Source organism: Lynx canadensis, chromosome E3 (assembly GCF_007474595.2).
Source record: "Lynx canadensis isolate LIC74 chromosome E3, mLynCan4.pri.v2, whole genome shotgun sequence".
Classification (NCBI taxonomy): Eukaryota; Metazoa; Chordata; class Mammalia; order Carnivora; family Felidae; genus Lynx; species Lynx canadensis.
In genome coordinates, this window is record NC_044318.1 from 9,767,928 (window position 1) to 9,784,982 (window position 17,055).

General features: G+C 54.0%; 1 protein-coding gene across 1 annotated transcript in view; it reads right to left on the reverse strand.

Moving 5' to 3' along the window:
* The window catches only part of LOC115504551, a 139,760-nt gene extending 123,898 nt beyond the window's left edge, over positions 1 to 15,862 (reverse strand). Inside the window, exons 1-8 of the mRNA XM_030301582.1 lie at positions 15,839 to 15,862; positions 15,101 to 15,230; positions 13,800 to 13,960; positions 9,305 to 9,375; positions 7,404 to 7,569; positions 7,195 to 7,329; positions 6,260 to 6,440; positions 4,080 to 4,210 (exon numbers count right to left, since the gene is read on the reverse strand). Coding sequence (XP_030157442.1) covers positions 4,080 to 4,210; positions 6,260 to 6,440; positions 7,195 to 7,329; positions 7,404 to 7,569; positions 9,305 to 9,375; positions 13,800 to 13,960; positions 15,101 to 15,230; positions 15,839 to 15,862 — 999 coding nt within the window. The remainder of the gene's footprint in view (positions 1 to 4,079; positions 4,211 to 6,259; positions 6,441 to 7,194; positions 7,330 to 7,403; positions 7,570 to 9,304; positions 9,376 to 13,799; positions 13,961 to 15,100; positions 15,231 to 15,838) is intronic.
* Between the last annotated feature and the right edge of the window lie 1,193 nt (positions 15,863 to 17,055).

The window sequence follows — 17,055 nt, forward strand, 5'->3', positions numbered from 1 at the left end:
GAACACCACCACGACCACCACCGGTCACTTTGTACGGAGCCTCTGCTGCGTGCCAGGCACCGTTCTAGGTCGCGTGCACGCACCGTCTCGTTTGACCCGCGCGCGACAGCCTACGGGGAGTGGGTGTCGTTAGCCCCCCTTAACAGAGAAGATCCGGGACACTCTGAGGGCTTTACTCAGGTGCCGGTGGCCTCACCCCTAAGTGGCAGGGTGGAGCACTGAACCCTGGCCACCTAGCTCCTAAACCCACACTCTTCACCGGTGTCCCCTGCCTGAGGGCATGGGGCGGGGGTGGGCAAACAAGAAAAAAAGAGAGCCCGGACTTCTGCCAAGTCCCATGATGTCAATACTCCCACTGTGTCCCCTTTCCAGCTGCCCGTGTACCCACGTGCTGTCACTGGACGCAGACTTGGAAAAAGCAGCACGGAGGCGCGAGAGCGGGTCATGTCACCACCCACGCCTACAGCAGGTGCAAACACCCTGGTCACAGGTGTCAAGGTCACAGGCAGGCAAGTGATGGTTTTGAACACTGACTACCTTTGTTTCTAATGTGACTTCTCTCTTTTTTTTTTTTCTTGGTGTTTAAGAGCGAGAGAGAACACACGTGCAGGAGGGGCAAAGACACAGGGAGAGAGAAAGAAGCCCAAGCAGGCTCCACCCTGTCAACGCAGAGCCCAAAGCAGAGCTCGATCTCACGAATCATGAGATCACGACCTGAGCCGAAATCAACGGTCAGACACTCAACTGACTGAGCCACCCAGGTGCCCTTAACATGGACTTATTTCTAACACGATCGTTAATAAGAACGGCTGTGTTCAACAACCGCCCTGCAGGGTTTGGACCATCACCTCTGACATACCACGGTCTACACGGCCCCTAAAACCCTTGGCTGTACCCAGTCAGTGTTTAATAAAGGCCCATGACCTGGGCTCCATATTCTTAGAATACCAGATGGTAACCAAGAGCCGAGCCCTGGAGTCCTCCCTGGTAGTGGGGGTGGGGCTGTGCCACCCTGCCTCACTTCTCACCTCCTCCTGCATCATCTACGGATGCTTCTGGCCATCACAGCCCCCTGCCCCCCACGTCGAAACTCCAGGGCCTCTCTGGCGAGGGTCAGGCCGCAGAATTTGCTCTCTATTCAGCAGGAGTCCTGGTTTTGTTTCCCGACTGAAAAAGCCAATCTTGTCTCCTGCCCAGCGACAATGGGGACGAGCAAGGGCATCCCAAGCCGAAGCCCGCAAGGCTGGTCCCCAGGGCAACCAGGCGGGCCCCCCAGGCCTTCAGGGGGCCGAGGAGCTGCTCCGTGGGCACTGAGGCATCCCTGAAAAGCCACTTTCAGAAACAAGGTCCTCAGCAGCAACCCGCCAGCCGGGGAGGACCTCCCCAGGGAAAACCATTTATTTCCTTTCTTGGGCTAAAAATACAGAACAGCCGCCCTGTGCCCTCGGGGGCCCGCACTGCCAGTCTCCAGGAAGCAAGACGGAGGCCCCGAGTACGCCTTGCTCTGAGCCACCTCTCCTGGGGAAGGGCCCGGCCAGGGAGTCAGAGGATGCTCTGGGGGCCAGACGAAGGAAGCGGGCCTGTCCTGTGGTTTCCAAGCACTTCCTGAGGGTGAGCCACATGACAGAACGTAGGCTACAAAGTGGCTGTTCTCGGCGAGGGCGACCTTACTCCCCTGGCGCTATGTGGCACCACCTGGGGACACTTCTGTCACAGCTGGGATAGGGGTGAGGCTGGCCTCTGGTGAGCAGAGGCCAGGGACGCTGCTGAACATCCGAGATGCACAGGACAGCCCCTCCCCACTCAAGAACGATCTGGCCCAAGGTGCCAGGAATGTCAAGGTAAGAACCCTGCTGGGGGGACAGGCTGCCTGGGTTGACAGCTGGCCCGGTCACTTCCTAACCAGCTGGTGGCTCGTAGCACCACCTTGCGAGGCAGATGGCCCCTTTCTTTCTGGCTCCCACGAAACCCCCAGGGTGAGGCACACGGGATCGGCAAGCTGGAGACGGGCTCCTGGTTCCCCCGTGTGTCTCTGCCATATATACACACATGTACAAAATGTATGTGTGTGTGTGCGTTCAATATGCATCCAGTATACACAGCTATAACACACGGTCTGTTTATTCAATATATTCTACTCTGTTTCATCGTCAATAAATGTAATCAGTAGGTATAAACGCAGTCTCTACATCCTCAATATATTATAAAAATACCTGTTTTCTCAGTGTCCATCTGAATCTGACCCTTCTCCCTTCGTCTCCCAGACCCCCTTCCTGTATGTCCCCCTAAGTTACCACAAGAGCTTCTCGCCTGGGCTCCCTGCATCCCACCTGGGGCTCGGTCTGTTCTCCAGCCTTAGCCACAGGGGGAACGTTAAAATGCACATCAGATAGTGACCTCCCTCCTCTGTACGACACCCTCCAAGGCTCCCCACTACCCCAAGAGAAAGGGATTTGTGAGCTCCACCGAGGGGACCCTCGTCCCCTCTCGTGCTTCCCACTGGGCGCCAGCCACAGACCCCCACCAACCACCCTGCCACTCAGACTCCCCGAGCAGCTCCTACCCTAGAGTATGTGCTGTGGCTCCCCTCCACCGCCACCGGCCACCCACATGCACAGCTCTTCCGACCCCTACTCAACGTCACCTCCATCATCACTTAAAATTATACCCCATGCCAGCACCTCTGACCCCCCTTTCCTGCTCTACGTGCCCCCCGCAGCCCCTAGGGGTCCAGGACATTCAGTTCACAGGTTTGTGGGTGTCCTCACTGATTATCCCAGGCGCGGAGGCAGACAAAGTCTCCCAAATGTCACTGGTGACATCCAGCCCAGAGTGGTGAATGGCAGGGATAGTGGAACAAAGATCGAGATGTGTCTAGAATGTTCTGGAAATTATCCTGACCATGAGGCTCTGCAGGAGGCGGCCCCACCGGTCCTCACCGTCCCGCTCCCGCGAGGCTGGGCGGCCAGCTCCCCAAACACATCCCCAGGGCTCAGACTCCAGACCCTGGTTCTTTCAAACTCTTTTCAGAGCACTTTCGCCCCTAGATTGTCAAGGGACCACCCCAGGGCTCCACTCCAATGACCTCTGCTTTAGACCCTGGTCCCAAGCGGTCACTCAGCCACATCCCTACTCTGTTCTCTTCCCAGCGCTCATCAACAGCTGAAATCCTCATCACCTGTGATGGGTACGGTCCCTCTCCCGTCACCCTGGACTTCATGCTACGTAAAAGCCGGGACGGTACCTGTCTCCTTCATTCTAAGGGCCGAGAACAGTGCCCAGTACGTAGTAATAAGCGTCTCATCTTGTTGAACAAACTAAACAGTTCCCCAACTCAGCAAACCGGCCAGTTTGGGCCCCGCTGATGGGAACATCATTCCTGGGAACACGGAAGGTTCTTATAGGAAGGCAACGTGGGAGGGCAGCCTCGACACAGGACCCAGACGCGTCGTTTTTCCTTCCCCAGGGACAGCCTGTCCGCCTCTCCTCCTACGTGTGGGTGTGGGGCTCTATCTCAGAACAAGACAGGCAGGGGGAAGACACAGCATCACGTATTCCCACAAATCCTGTCATTAGTCACAAAGGAGGGAACCAGCCAGATGTCTCGAGCCTTCTAAATCTCTCTGGGCCACGAAACCACTCCTCTCAAGTCCACTCCTCCACTTTAAATGACCAGCAGCTCCAAGGAAGGCTGAATGGGTTGGGACTCGGTGGGAAGTCTCCAGTGGTCAGATCTGGGTATGGCTAGAGATCTCCGGAGAGATCTCCAGGATAAGCCAGGTTCAGAAAGTTAGCCCGAGGGCCCAACAGGACGGTCTGGCCGCAGACGGGCAAGTGAAAGAAAGGCCTCCGCTTTGTTCATCTTCTCCCCGCACTGGGCCACAAGGCTCGGCACACACCAGCTCGATTTCTTCCCCTTCTGTTGCTTTTGTAACCGGCACAGCTGTGCAGTACACACCCTGCTCAACTGTACGTAGCAGCCCTGATACTAAACACCAAGAAGGATTTGGCAAAAAAAAGAAGAGGGTGTCCCAGGGACCCAGGCCAGACTCTGGCCTAAGGCTGCCAAAGGCACTTACCTCGAAGCTGGTGGTCTGAGCCTGGCACAGCTTCCTTACGGACACGGCCACTGTGACCACCGAAGCCTGAGACCGCGTTTCCTCCCACTCGTACAACAGGCTGCTTGGAGTGACTTCCCCGTCGTCTGGATCTGACATGGGAAGCGCTAGATGGGGAGGACCACACAGGGTGGGGGGGGGGGGAAGGCCAGATTGAGAAGAAGGCCCCCTGGCAGCCGCCCCCCAACCCTGCCAATACTTCCTCATGTTTCCGGCAAAGGGGGTGGGGCAGACAGGCACGAGGAAAATCATGGCCGAGTTGCGGCTACCAGCAAAAGATGGGAAACAACGTTCACACCCATCCATGAGGGCCAGTCAAACAGGCTACCTCCAAAGCGCTCTTGGGAGTGACAGAGAAAACATGCAAAGTCCCTCCGTGCAGAAGATGACTCAGCAATAAAAAGGTCAGACACCCGGTACAACGTGGAGACACCTTGAAACATTATCGGAAGTGAAAGAGGCCAGCCACGGAAGGTCACATACCGTATGATTCTATCTACATGCTACTCCCGGAATGGGCAAATCGAGAGAGCAGAGAGGTTGTCTGGGGCCAGGGGGATAGGGAATGATGGCAGATGGGTGTGAATTTTAATTTTTTTTTTAATTTTAAAGAGAGAAAGAGAGAGAGAGCACAAGCAGGGGGAAGAATACCTCAAGCAGGCTCCACACTTAGAGCAGAGCCCGACACAGGGCTCAATCCTGAGATCCCACGACCCTGGGATCATGACCTGAGCCAAAATCAAGAGTCAGACACTCAACCAACTGAGCCACGCAGGTGTCCTGTGTGTGAAATTTCTTTTTGGAGTGACGAAAATATTACAGTTAGCTGCCACGATAGACGCACGACTCTGTGACTACACTGGAAGCCACCGAATCGTTCGCTGTAAGTGGATTAACTGTGGGGCACCTGGGGAGGCTCAGTCGGTTAAGGGGCTAAGCATCCCACTCCTGATCCCGGCTCAGGTCATGACCGAGCCCCACGTCCGACTCAGCGCACAGCACAGGACCTGCTTGGAATTCTCTCTTTCTCTCCTTCTCTCTCAGCTCCTCCCTGCTCTCAAAATAAATAAATACTTAAAAAAAAAAATAAATGAAGTGTGCAACGTGAATTTTTAAAGTTTTTATATTTAAAAATAAAAAATAAAAATAAAACCACTTCTATCTTAATGAAAGATGAAAAAAAAAAACCACGGACAGTTCATTCAATTCCCTTGGGGAACATCCAGGTCTTAACATGACTAGATGACCCCTTTCTGCCTGCATGGTGCCCGAGGCAGAGCTCAGAAGGCAGGGCAGGCTGGGACCCCAGCCAGTGTTCTGCGGAACCAGAGGGGATGCTGGGAAGCTCCAGGACTTCAGTCCCACCTGCCAGGTTCTTGCCCAGGTGGTGCAGTGAGCCTGGTCTCAGAGGCACAAAGGTTACAGAACAGAGCTGGGGGTTCAAGTCCCGGCTCTGTCTCTTTCCCGCTGTGTGACCTCAGACAAGTCCTCTTACCTCTTCGAGGTATAGTTTCCTTATTTGAAAAAGTAACTAACAACAGTACCTTCCCACTGGGGTCGTGATAAGAACCAAATGAAACAATCCACATAAAACGCTCAGCACAGCTCCTGGCCCCCAGTAAATCCTTCCCTAAGATCAGCAATAACAATCATTTTTATTTGATTATTCAGGGAAAGAGCAGTTTTTCAACCACCAAAAAATATGTATCTTTTTCCCTCAGATGCATGCCTTGCTTCTTTCCTTCCGTGCAAAATTCTAGAAGGGAGCCAAGCTCCAGGGAACGCTATGTGTTGGCAGGAACTTTCCAGAAAATCAGGAAACCCGAGTCAGCGTGCCCCCAAAATGCTCAGGTCATCAGATGGAAGGTGGAATTCTCCCACAAAAGCTGAGAACCAGAAGATTCTATCTCCACTGAAGACAACCCAGGGAAAAGGACAACACCAAACCTGAGCCATGGGAGCCAGCAGAAACTTCTAGAAAAAGAGACGGACTCCCGTGTCAACAGCCATTTTCAGAAACTGCTCAAGACAGATAGGGTACCAAACAGGGAAAGAGTGATAGAGCCTAGGCCTGCCTGAGCCGCTCTGCCACAGGGGGTCTCAAGTCTGCTCTGAGGGTCCCCACATCCACCCTTGGTCACCTGTGACAGCCGGATCCAAGGACATCTCACGCAGCAGGGTGAGCGAGGAAAGGGTCCGCATGTGCACGGCACTTGCCTTCTCAGAGAGGGGCCCCACGGTGTCCAGCTCCGTGCAGGAGGCCTCCCTCAGTATGCCAGCCTGGAAACTCTGGTGGCAGGTCAGGCGGGACGCCAGGCCAGGCTGCTGGACCGTGGGGGTGGGGGAGACAGGCAGGGGCTCAGGCAAGGCCCAGGCTGTGAAGGGGTAAGGTGGGGAACGCTGGGGGCCTCAAAGCCCGACCTCAGCCTCCCCCCAACCTGGGTTGTAGTACCAGCAGCCGGAGCAAAGGCTGACAGAGAGGGAAAGGACAAGGGGGGTTCCCACACAAAGGAAACCCAGGGCAGGTACTAAAACCTCACTTTGAACCTGAGGCTGTCAGATAGTAAGACTTTGTACAGGGGCGCCCGAGTGGCTCAGTCTTAGGTTAAGCGTCCAACTCTAGGTTTTGGCTCAGGTCATGATCTCACGGTTCGTGAGTTCCAGCCCCGCATCAGGCTCTGCGCTGACAGCACTTTTCTCCCGGCCCGCCCCTCCCTCCCTCTCTCAAAAGAGGTAAATAAACTTAAAAGAAGACTTTGTGTAATTGTTAACATTAACAGTGGTCATCTTTCACCCTTACCCAGAAAAGTGCTATTGACCAAACACTTTCTCAGCAGGGAGCTGTGGACAGGACGGGAGGAGAGGAAGTGGGGCCAGGGAGCAGGGGGGAAGGGGGAAGGGCGAAGGGGACGAGATGGGGGTGTGGGGTAGAGGAGTCTGGAGGGAAGGAGAACTAGGGAGAGGGAATGGAGGGGAATGAGGTGTAGACAGGAAAGGGCGGGGCGAGCTGGGGAGGGAGGAGGGGAAGAAAGGTGGGTCCAGGAGGGCTGGGGGGAGGGGGCGGGGGGGCACTCACCTCCTCCCCCGGCAGGGCCTGGGAGCGCAGCGAGGAGCGCGCTCTGCGCAGGGAGCAGCGGCCTAGGTCCTTGGTCTTGAGCAGCCAGGCACCGTGTGGCTGGTAAGTGGTAGGACACCTGCCCAGGACGTCCACCTGGGCGAGCGGGACCCCGTCAGCCCCTGCTCCTCCCCTGCCCCCGCCGCCCCAAACCAGGCTCCCGGCCTCACCTCCTCGAGGGTCTGGGGGCCGGAGGCGCCCGGGCGCCCCTGCAGGAGGCTCAGCACCGCGCGCTTCACGTTCAGCACCCAGCGCGGCTCTGCGCTCCGAGGACACAGGCGGGCCACGCGGCCCGCGTGCAGGACGAAGCGCAGAGGATAGCGGCCCAGGGCAGCGCTGGGGACCAGTGGGTACGAGTCAGGAGGGGACCCTCCAAGGCACTGCTGGGGCCACAGTGCCTTTGCCCCTCCTGCTATAGGTCACTCCCCATAGGAAGCCCCTAGGGAACGCCCTGCCTCTCCCCACCCCGCCACCATCTTCCCAAATGACCTTGCTTCCCTCTTCTGCTGGGGTCTCCAGCAACTTCTGAACGGACCACAAGGGGCAGCCAACTCTTGGCTCCAAGGTGAGCCCAGCCTTCCTAACACTTGGACTAAAGCACCTGGGTGTGCCCAGTGTCAAGTAACCAAAAGTTCAACTTCCAAGAGCTTCCTGAATTCCAGAGATTCTCATTTTCCCAGCCCATTGGGAGGTATCTAGCATCCCCCCCAAACCCGCCCCCCCCCCACACCGCGAAAGGCACGTGCCCACAAACAGATGAGGAAACTGAGGCTCAGAACCAGAAAGGGACTAGGGCAGCAGCCGGGATTCAAACCAAGGCAGGCTGACTCCAGGGCCATGGGTCTCAGAAACTTCAGACCCCATCACCGTACAGATGAGGACAAGAGGCCCAGAGAGGGGGGAGCTACTGGGGGAGGGGCTCACACAGCAAGTCAGGAAGGATGTGGGAGCAGAATTGAGCCCAGGGCTCCTCCCGCCACCCCTCACCTCTGTTCCCCGCCACTCCTGCACCTGCCAGGTGGGGGGATGGGGTGGGGGGAGGTGACGGGCCGTGAAGTCGCCACAGTTGTGTGTGGGTGTAGAAGAGACAGGTGCTTCAAGTCCAGCAGCCAGCCAGCAAAGCAGAACCTTGAGGTCCTTACTCTCACCTCCCCAGGAGGTCACTGTCCCTCTCCAGCTGAGACCCCGGGAGTCAGGGGCCCTGTGGAGGCAGCCCCCTGGGTCTCAGGCCTTGTGCTAGAGAAATGCAAATGTTGCCCGCCCCTTCCAGAATAGCAAATGTCAGTCTGGCCTCAAGGAGCTGAAAACCCCCAGCCCTGTGACTTAGCATTTCTGATGAGGAGCCCAGGGACAATAGCCCTCACTGCCCCCTCGGAGGAGACCACCCTAAGCCTTTCAGCAGGGACCCATCTGCCCCTGGGCAGCGTCCCCTAACCCTGGACCCCAGCACAAAGGCTTTATTTTTTAACAAATGAATTTGCAATAAAAAAGGAAGAGGAATCTGCAGGGATGGGCTTGTCTTCAGTCTGGCGGCTGGATTGAGCTTTGAGGCCACTGAGGCCACTGTCAGGGAGTCCTGGGAAACAAGCCTGAAAGAGAATTCCAGGCTTGGCCGGGTCACAAAAGGGAGGCTTAGCTCGGGAAGGGAGAGGCCATGGGTGTCCAAGAAAACCCCCATCTCAGCAGAGACAGGGAGGGGAGAGGGGTGGGCTTTAATGGGTACCCAGGGTCTCCCAGAATGTACTCATGGACAATGCCCAGTGGGTGTTTGACCAACACAAATCCTGGACACGTGGAGGGTGATGGACAGGGAAATAGGAGACCAGCTTCTCCCACCAGGTAAGGGAAGGCCATCTGAGGCTACTTAGACTCACTCAAGTCTCCTACTCCCTAACTCTCAGTCGTTTTCATCAATGGTCTGGCCTGGGCGCTTCCCAAGGTCAAAACCTAAGGTGGGGTCACCCTCACCGTTCTTGCAATCTAACTCGGTGCACCTGACACCTGGTGGCTAACAGAAGGGGGTACAGGGCTTGTAGGTGCGGTCCTACCACGAGTAAGGCTAGCGTCTTACCTCAAACTCTCGGAATCCTTCAGAACTGTCACCTTGGACCCCAAGATGGAGGTCACCTGGAAGCCTTGGAGCTAAAGCAGAAAGGACCGTGAGTTGGTGACCTCTCCGGGGATATCCCAGGACCCCACTGGCACCCCCACCCATCGAGCAGTTCTGGGGCCCAGCATGGTAATAAGACCCCCGTATCGGGAGCCAGACAGAGAGATCCTTCCCTTGAGGGAAGGTTCTAGCTCCTGGGTGGTAGAGGACAACTATCTCCAGGGGATAAAGAGTTGAAATACCCAGAATCTATGGCTCCCTGGTCAATGTCCAGAAAGTTCTCACTGGTTTCTCATTTTGCCTAAAAGGCCTGAGCAGTGTGGGGAAGAGATGTGTATCTATAATATAGTGTATCAACAAAATATGTGAGAATTGCAAAGCCAACCAAGACTTTACTCACCATGCATTTAAAAAACCTGGACGTCCCAGTGCCCCTGTGGATACGTGCACGTGCCCGTGTGCGTGCGCTTATCACAAAAGATGGACTTTCTAAACATGAAAAATAAAATCACCCCTAAAAACTGCCTTCCTCGTGTGACTGATGTCACTTTTTACAAAACAGGCTACTTTTTTAAATTTTTTAATTATTTTTTTTAATGTTTATTTATTTATTTTTTTTAATTTTTTTTCAACGTTTTTTTTTTTTTTTAATTTTTTTTTTCAACGTTTTTTATTTATTTTTGGGACAGAGAGAGACAGAGCATGAATGGGGGAGGGGCAGAGAGAGAGGGAGACACAGAATGGGAAACAGGCTCCAGGCTCTGAGCCATCAGCCCAGACCCTGACGCGGGGCTCGAACTCACGGACCGCGAGATCGTGACCTGGCTGAAGTCGGACGCTTAACCGACTGCGCCACCCAGGCGCCCCAATGTTTATTTATTTTTGAGAGACAGCATGAGCGGGGAGGGGCAGAGAGAGAGGGAGACACAGAATGTGAAGCAGGCTCCAGGCTCTGAGCTGTCAGCACAGAGCCCGATGACGGGCTCGAACCCACGAACCACAAGATCACGACCTGAGCCGAGGTTGGACGCTCAGCCGACGCAGTCACCCAGGGGCCCAAAAAACAGACTGTTTTTAGAGCAGTTTTACGTTTATAGCAATACTGAGAAGGTGCAGAGATTTCCCACATACCCCATATATGCCCACACCCACAACCTCCCCCTTTACCCACACCCCGCCAGGGTGGTACATTTGTCACAATACACGAACCCGCATGGAGACATCGTCGTCATCACCCGAAAGCCCAGAGTTTACATCAGGGGTCCCTCTTGGTGTCGCGCCTTTTTATGGGTTTGGACAGACCCATCATGACACGTGTCCACCAGGATAGCATCTTACAGGGTCGTTTCACTGTCTGAGGATTTTTGTTTCAAAGTGACTCATCTTCATCTTGCCTGAAACCCATTTGCTCTCTCCCCTGAAAACCAGCTCCCCTCCCCCAACAGAGGGTCTGTCGTGCCCCCAGTCACCCAGGCTTGCAATCTTGGGGTGAGATACGGCCCCCCTTGGCACTGAGACGTAGTCTTGGACAATGAATCCCTCAGCCACGTAACTGATAGCACTTGCTTTCTGACCACTTGATTGAAAGCCATCCATTCTAGCTATATCCCGTATGTGCAACTTTTACATAGAGAAGCACAACATAGTTTTGTAACAAACTACTGAACTGTACATTTAAAAATGGTTAAAAGGCAAGAATTTATATTATATGCTTTTTTACAATCAAAAATAAAATTAGGGGGCACCTGGGTGGCTCAGTCGGTTGAGCGTCCTACTTCAGCGCAGGTCGTGATCTCGCAGTTCGTGAGTTCGAGCCCCGCGTCGGGCTCTGAGCTGACGGCTCAGAGCCTGGAGCCTGCTTCCGATTCTGTGTCTCCCTCTCTCTCTGCCCCTCCCCCATTCATGCTCTGTCTCTCTCTGTCTCAAAAATAAATAAAACGTTAAAAAAATTTTTTTTATAAAATAAAGTAAAATTAGGGGGCACCTGGGTGGCTTAGTGGGTTAAGCACCCGACTCTTGGTTTTGCCTCAGGTTGTGATTTCCTGGCTCGTGAGATCGAGCCCCGCATCAGGCTCTGCACTGAGAGCGTGGAACCTGCTTGGGATTCTCTCTCTCCCTCTCTCTCTCTGCCCCTCCCGTGCTCACACACACACTGTCTCTCTCTCTCTCTCTCTCAAAAAAAATAAACCGTAAAAGAATTAAATTAAATTAAAAAAGAAAACAGAGTTCTGATACAAGCTATGATGTGGATGAACCTTGAAAACATTATATTCAATGAGAGAAGCCAGACACGGTTTGCATATTGATTGCGATAAGTGATCCCACTTCTTGGACGTACCTCACTAGGAAGTTCATAGAGGCAGGAAGTCGAATAGGGATGCGGGGGTGGGGGGACGGAGGCAGGGGGCGTTACTGTATAACAAGTAGAGGGCTTCTGTTCGGGGTGATAAATCATCTGGAGCGGGATAGTGGTGATGATCACACATCATGATAAATGTATGTATAACCACTGAATTACACACATAGAATAGTTAAAATAGTAAATTTTTTTGCATAGTTTACAATTAAAAAAAAAGAATATGGGGCGCCTGGGTGGCTCAGTCGGTTAAGCGTCCGACTTCAGCTCAGGTCACGATCCCACGGTCCGTGAGTTCAAGCCTCGCGTCGGGCTCTGGGCTGATGGCTCAGAGCCTGGAGCCTGCTTCTGATTCTGTGTCTCCCTCTCTCTCTGCCCCTCCCTGTTCATGCTCTGTCTCTCTCTGTCTCAAAAATAAATAAACGTTAAAAAAAAAAAAAAGAATAGAGGGGCGCCTGGGTGGCTCAGTCCATGGGGCGTCTGACTTCAGCTCAGTTCATGAGTTCGAGAACCAAGTCAGGTTCTGTGCTGACAGCTCAGAGCCTAGAGCCTGCTTTCGATTCTGTGTCTCCCTCTCTCTCTCTCTGCCCCTCCCCCGCTTGTTCTCTCTCTCTCAAAAATCAACATTTAAAAAATTACACACACACACACACACACACACACACACACACACACACACAGAATAGACAGAAGGCAGACGCAAAAGAGAACATCCTGAATAATTCCACGGGAGCCAAGTGCAAAGACAGACAAAACTAATCCATGGCATTAGAACTCCGGAAGGCCTCTGGAAAAGTGACCAGAAGAGAGAACGGGGCAGGTGACGGGGGCTGTGTTTCACTTCTTGATCTGGTGGTCACTAGACCCACACGTTCCGTTTGTGAAAACACGTTGCTCTGAAGATCCGTTTTCACACCTTTGACACAAAAATGTGTGTAACGGATTGCCTCCTGGGCGGCTGTAAAGTTTCCATTTTTCCCCAAACGCCTTTGATAGAAGCCAGTTTTTCTTTTCTGGCCAACATTTGACATTACCAATTTTTTTTTCAAATGCTTAAAGCAAACGAACGAAATCTACAGCAGCACACAACGTGCTTTGTGAAAACTGGTCTTACAGAAAACCAACCAACAGCTGCCAGTATTTTGATGGACATGAGCGGACAACAGACTCCAGATGAAGTTCGGGACCAGAGCGGACATTTTGGGCGGTTGAAGAATTTAGAGGCAGCTCACAACCACCCCTCGAGAGACCACATCCAGTGGTCTACATGAAAACATTAAAAAAAAAAGTTTTGAGAAACGCTTGTGAGCAAGCATTCTGGCCAGTTCAGAAATGCTTCTCAAGCAGGAGATAAGACTTCTGGGAGGGGCGCCTGGGTGGCTCAGTGGGCTGAGCGTCCACCTTCGGCTCAGGGCATGATCTCGTGGTCCGTGAGTTCGAGTCCCGCGTTGGGCTCTGGGCTGACAGCTCAGAGCCTGAGGCCTGCTTCAGATTCTATGTCTCCCTCTCTCTCTGCTCCTCCCCTGCTCACGCTCTGTCTCTCCCTCTCTCTCAAAAATAAACATTAAAAAAAAATTTTTTTTTAAAAAGACTTCTGGGAAAGCAAAAGGCCGCCGTTGATGTGGGGTGGGAGGGTCTGTCCAGGAACCACGGGAGAATCATCAGAAAGGAGACAGGAAAGAAGGAGCAGGCCTTTCTACTTGTGAGACCACGAGGGAGCTTTACCATGTGCCTTTAACCCGAGCCGTGGACCCTCAGCTGTGTTCGCTCAGGTTCCCCAGCTTGGACCCTCATTCCTACCAAGGACACAGCTTGCCCCCCAACACCCAATCCCATGGCTTTATTTGCTCCGAGGAATACTTTCCCTTTCCCTCTTTTTTTTTAACCCCCGCTATTCCCACACAGGGTACCTCCTACAACCAAAATGGCGCCACATTCCGATGTCACCCTCTAGAGTCCTGACCTGATGAACTTGAGATTGTTCAGAAATCTCCTCTCCATTTATGTATAATGGAAAGGCAGGGGGAGACAGGGTGCTGTAACTTCCCCTGGGCCCTCCCCAGCATCCTTGGGATCTCCTGGTTGCCCAAAGACACTCACCCATAAGGCCATCTGGCACGGGCCAAGCACGTCTAGGATGACCAATCCTTGGAGGCCAAGGCCACTCCCCTCCGCCGGGGCCCCCTGCAGGCCAGTACTGGTGTTGGTGGAAAATCGATAGGTGTATCTGGTGCCCACAGGAAGGTGGGGCTCAGCTGACCCTGGAGAGCAGACAGAGGATAGAATGTCACCTTGACAACCCATCAACCTCTGCGACTCAACTCCACCTAGGATATTTAGACGTCTGGGTTCCCACCTCCCTGCCTCCACTGGTCCATGAGCTGCCTGTTCCCGGTGCAGGGCAAGCCCAGCAGACGGCACCCTCCTCTGAGGGTGAAGAAGAAAATAAAGACAGGAACAGTACGTGTTGAGCAAAGGGTGACCAGCGTTTTCTTACGCTAAGGCCCCCTTCTGACACCTTCATACCTCATCTTTGGCCCCTACCCGCCCGATGTGACCACCAGCTGTGCTAACCCAAACTCTCTCTAGACACTGCAAAACACCCTGAGGGGTACCGTCCTGGTTCAGGACCACTGATCTACACTTACGTGAACTCATTTAGGCCTCAACCAACTCTGGGTGGCTCTTCTTTCTCCATTTTACAGAGGTGGAAACTGAGGCTCAGAGAGGTTAACTAACTTACCCAGCGTCACACAGCTGGGATGCCAACCTTGGGAGTTTGAGTCCTCACCTGCGGCCTTGAGGATGTCATGTGCGTCATGTGCGTCATGTGCGCTAGGAGAGGGTTGTCCTGGTTCTTGATGGGAACGGGCCGGGAAGCTGGCCAGCCTCAGGGGACAATGAGGTGGCGGGAAGGGCTGACTTAGGGAGGAGGCGGCTCTATACTTCCCTAACCTCCCATTTAGGCCAGGGGACCAATTGCGAAACCCAGCTAACTATGACACCCCACCCTTCTCTGGGGCTGGTCAGTGAATTTACATTTTCAGGTGCTCAAACAGCCACACCTCACACTCCCGGATGTTTCTCTCCCTCCAAAGAATTCGCCCTAAAGCTCTCTCATCTACTCCACCCCAAAACGCAAATAGAATCCCCCGGCACAGATGTTTACTCCATCTGGGGACCACAAGGTGTAAGGCCAGAGCCCCAGGCGTGCTGTTTACTCCGCCAACTGCTGATGACCAGATGGCCTTTCCAGAACTGGCCTCTCTCCTCTGCACCGGCCGCTCTGGGAATGGGGACATGTGCTCCGAGGAGGCTGTCCCCACTCACACCAGGCAGCTGGTCCGCTTTGCTCCCACCCCCCGCCCTGCCCGCTCCTGTCTCCGGAGACCCTTGCTCACCTGCACCTGTCTTCAAGCAGGAGGCTGCCCGGCTCGTCAGCACATCTTGAGGTTCTGAAACCACAGATCGGATGGAACAAGGGCAGGGCCAGGAGGAAGCACGGGACGGCCCCACCCACCTGCCACTGAACTGCTTGTGGGGTGGGGGGGGGACGCTTAAGCGTCCGAGGGGACAAGAAGAGATGATGCCAGTACTCCTGTCTGTCAGGGGGCTGGGAATGACCTCCCCACCCCTTATCCAACCTGCTCTCCCCCATCGTGGATGTGGCACCACTGTCCTCATTGCCCGAGCTGGTAACCTGGGAGTCATTTGCGTTCTTACTCTGTTCCTGATGGCCGCCCCCAAAGCTCTGTCGAGTTCATCAACAAACGCAAGTCTCCCTCCCTCCTCCCCCTGCCCCGCCTCTTAACTATCCCCCGTGTCCACAACTCCTCGTCCGCAGCTGGAGTTGTCTTAAAAACCAAAATCTGGGGGCACCTGGACGGCTCAGTCCAGCTCAGAGCCCGGAACCTGCTTCGGATTCTGTCTCTCCCTCTTCTCTCTGTGCCTCCCCAGCTCACACTCTCTCTCGCTCTCAAAAATAAAGTGTAGGAAGAACAAAAACCTCAATCTGATCACATCGCTCCTGGTTTAACAGCTCCCAAGTCCCCTCCCCGCCCCCCTCAAGCCACATGCGCTCCTAAGGACATCCTTTACCACAAGGGCTGGCCGCTGTCTGCCCTCTGGCCACTTCTCACCTGGCCCTCACCCTCTGGACGCATGGGTCCTCTTCTTCAGCTTAAGCCCTTCGCACATGCTGTTCCCTCCTCCCTGAACACTCTTCCTCCTGTTCTCCACACCCCAGGCTCCTCCGGGTCTCACCCCAGCAGGGTCCTCCCTGACCACTGTGAACCGACAAAGCCAGACCAGGGGGCTGCAGCCATGAGCGGTGGTCTCCAGAGCCTCCGGAACACCTCCTCCACCCCTCACCACCACGGCTGCCTTCTCAGCAGCAGAAGCCAACCACAGAATGAACAGCATGGGCTCCCGACCTCCTAGCCCCTACCCCAGGCCATGGAGGTCCCTCTGCAGGGAATCCGCCCCCACCTCCTTCCCAGGAAAGGGTCAGCTTCTCTCCCTCACTCGTCCCAGCCCGAGTGCTGTCCACTTTCACCTTCTGTCAACCCTGTGTCCTTCCCTCCAGCCACCTGCCTGGATCTTTCCCAGGCACCACCCATCCCGCTCTCCTGGAACAACCTCAGCCAGGAATCCGTCTGCAACCACGTTCAGACAACAGATTTTCTAGAATACCGTTTCCATCCTTAAAACTACCCCACCGTGCCTCGACGGCTAACCATTTCCCATAGGAGCCTGCCTAATCCCTTGAGAGATGAAACATTTCCCCAAGATGGGGCAAAGTGCATTTTACGCCATTTTGTTTAGACCCTTGGAAACAATAGAACGTGAGAGGACATCCCCGCCTCCCAAATGTTTTATGTCGTCTCACAAATCGCTTTTCGCACTCAAGTACATTAACACTGGATAAAACCACATTTCAAAGACATTTAGCCTGATGGATTTCCCTTCCCACTTTCCTCCAAGTCTCTGACAGCATATACTCTGGGCACCAAATTAAACCTGTTTATGCATTATCGTTTGACTCCCAATTGTGCACAGACCCAGCATTCGGCTTGTTTGCCCTTCCAACAACCTGTACATCTGTTTTGCCCACCAACTACGCTGCAAAGCAGCCCAGCCCGCGAGCCCCCATCCACCGCGAGCTCCAGAAACGAGGTGTGTTCAAAGAGTATTGGGCTCGAACTAAATCGTGTTCTCTTCCTTTCTCAAGCCCTTAAAAAAACAATATTTATACAATGGAATACTATTTGGCAATAAGAATGAAATCCTGCCATTTGCAGCAACGTGGATGCAACTGGAGGGTATTATGCTAAGTGAAAGAAGTCAGAGAAAGACA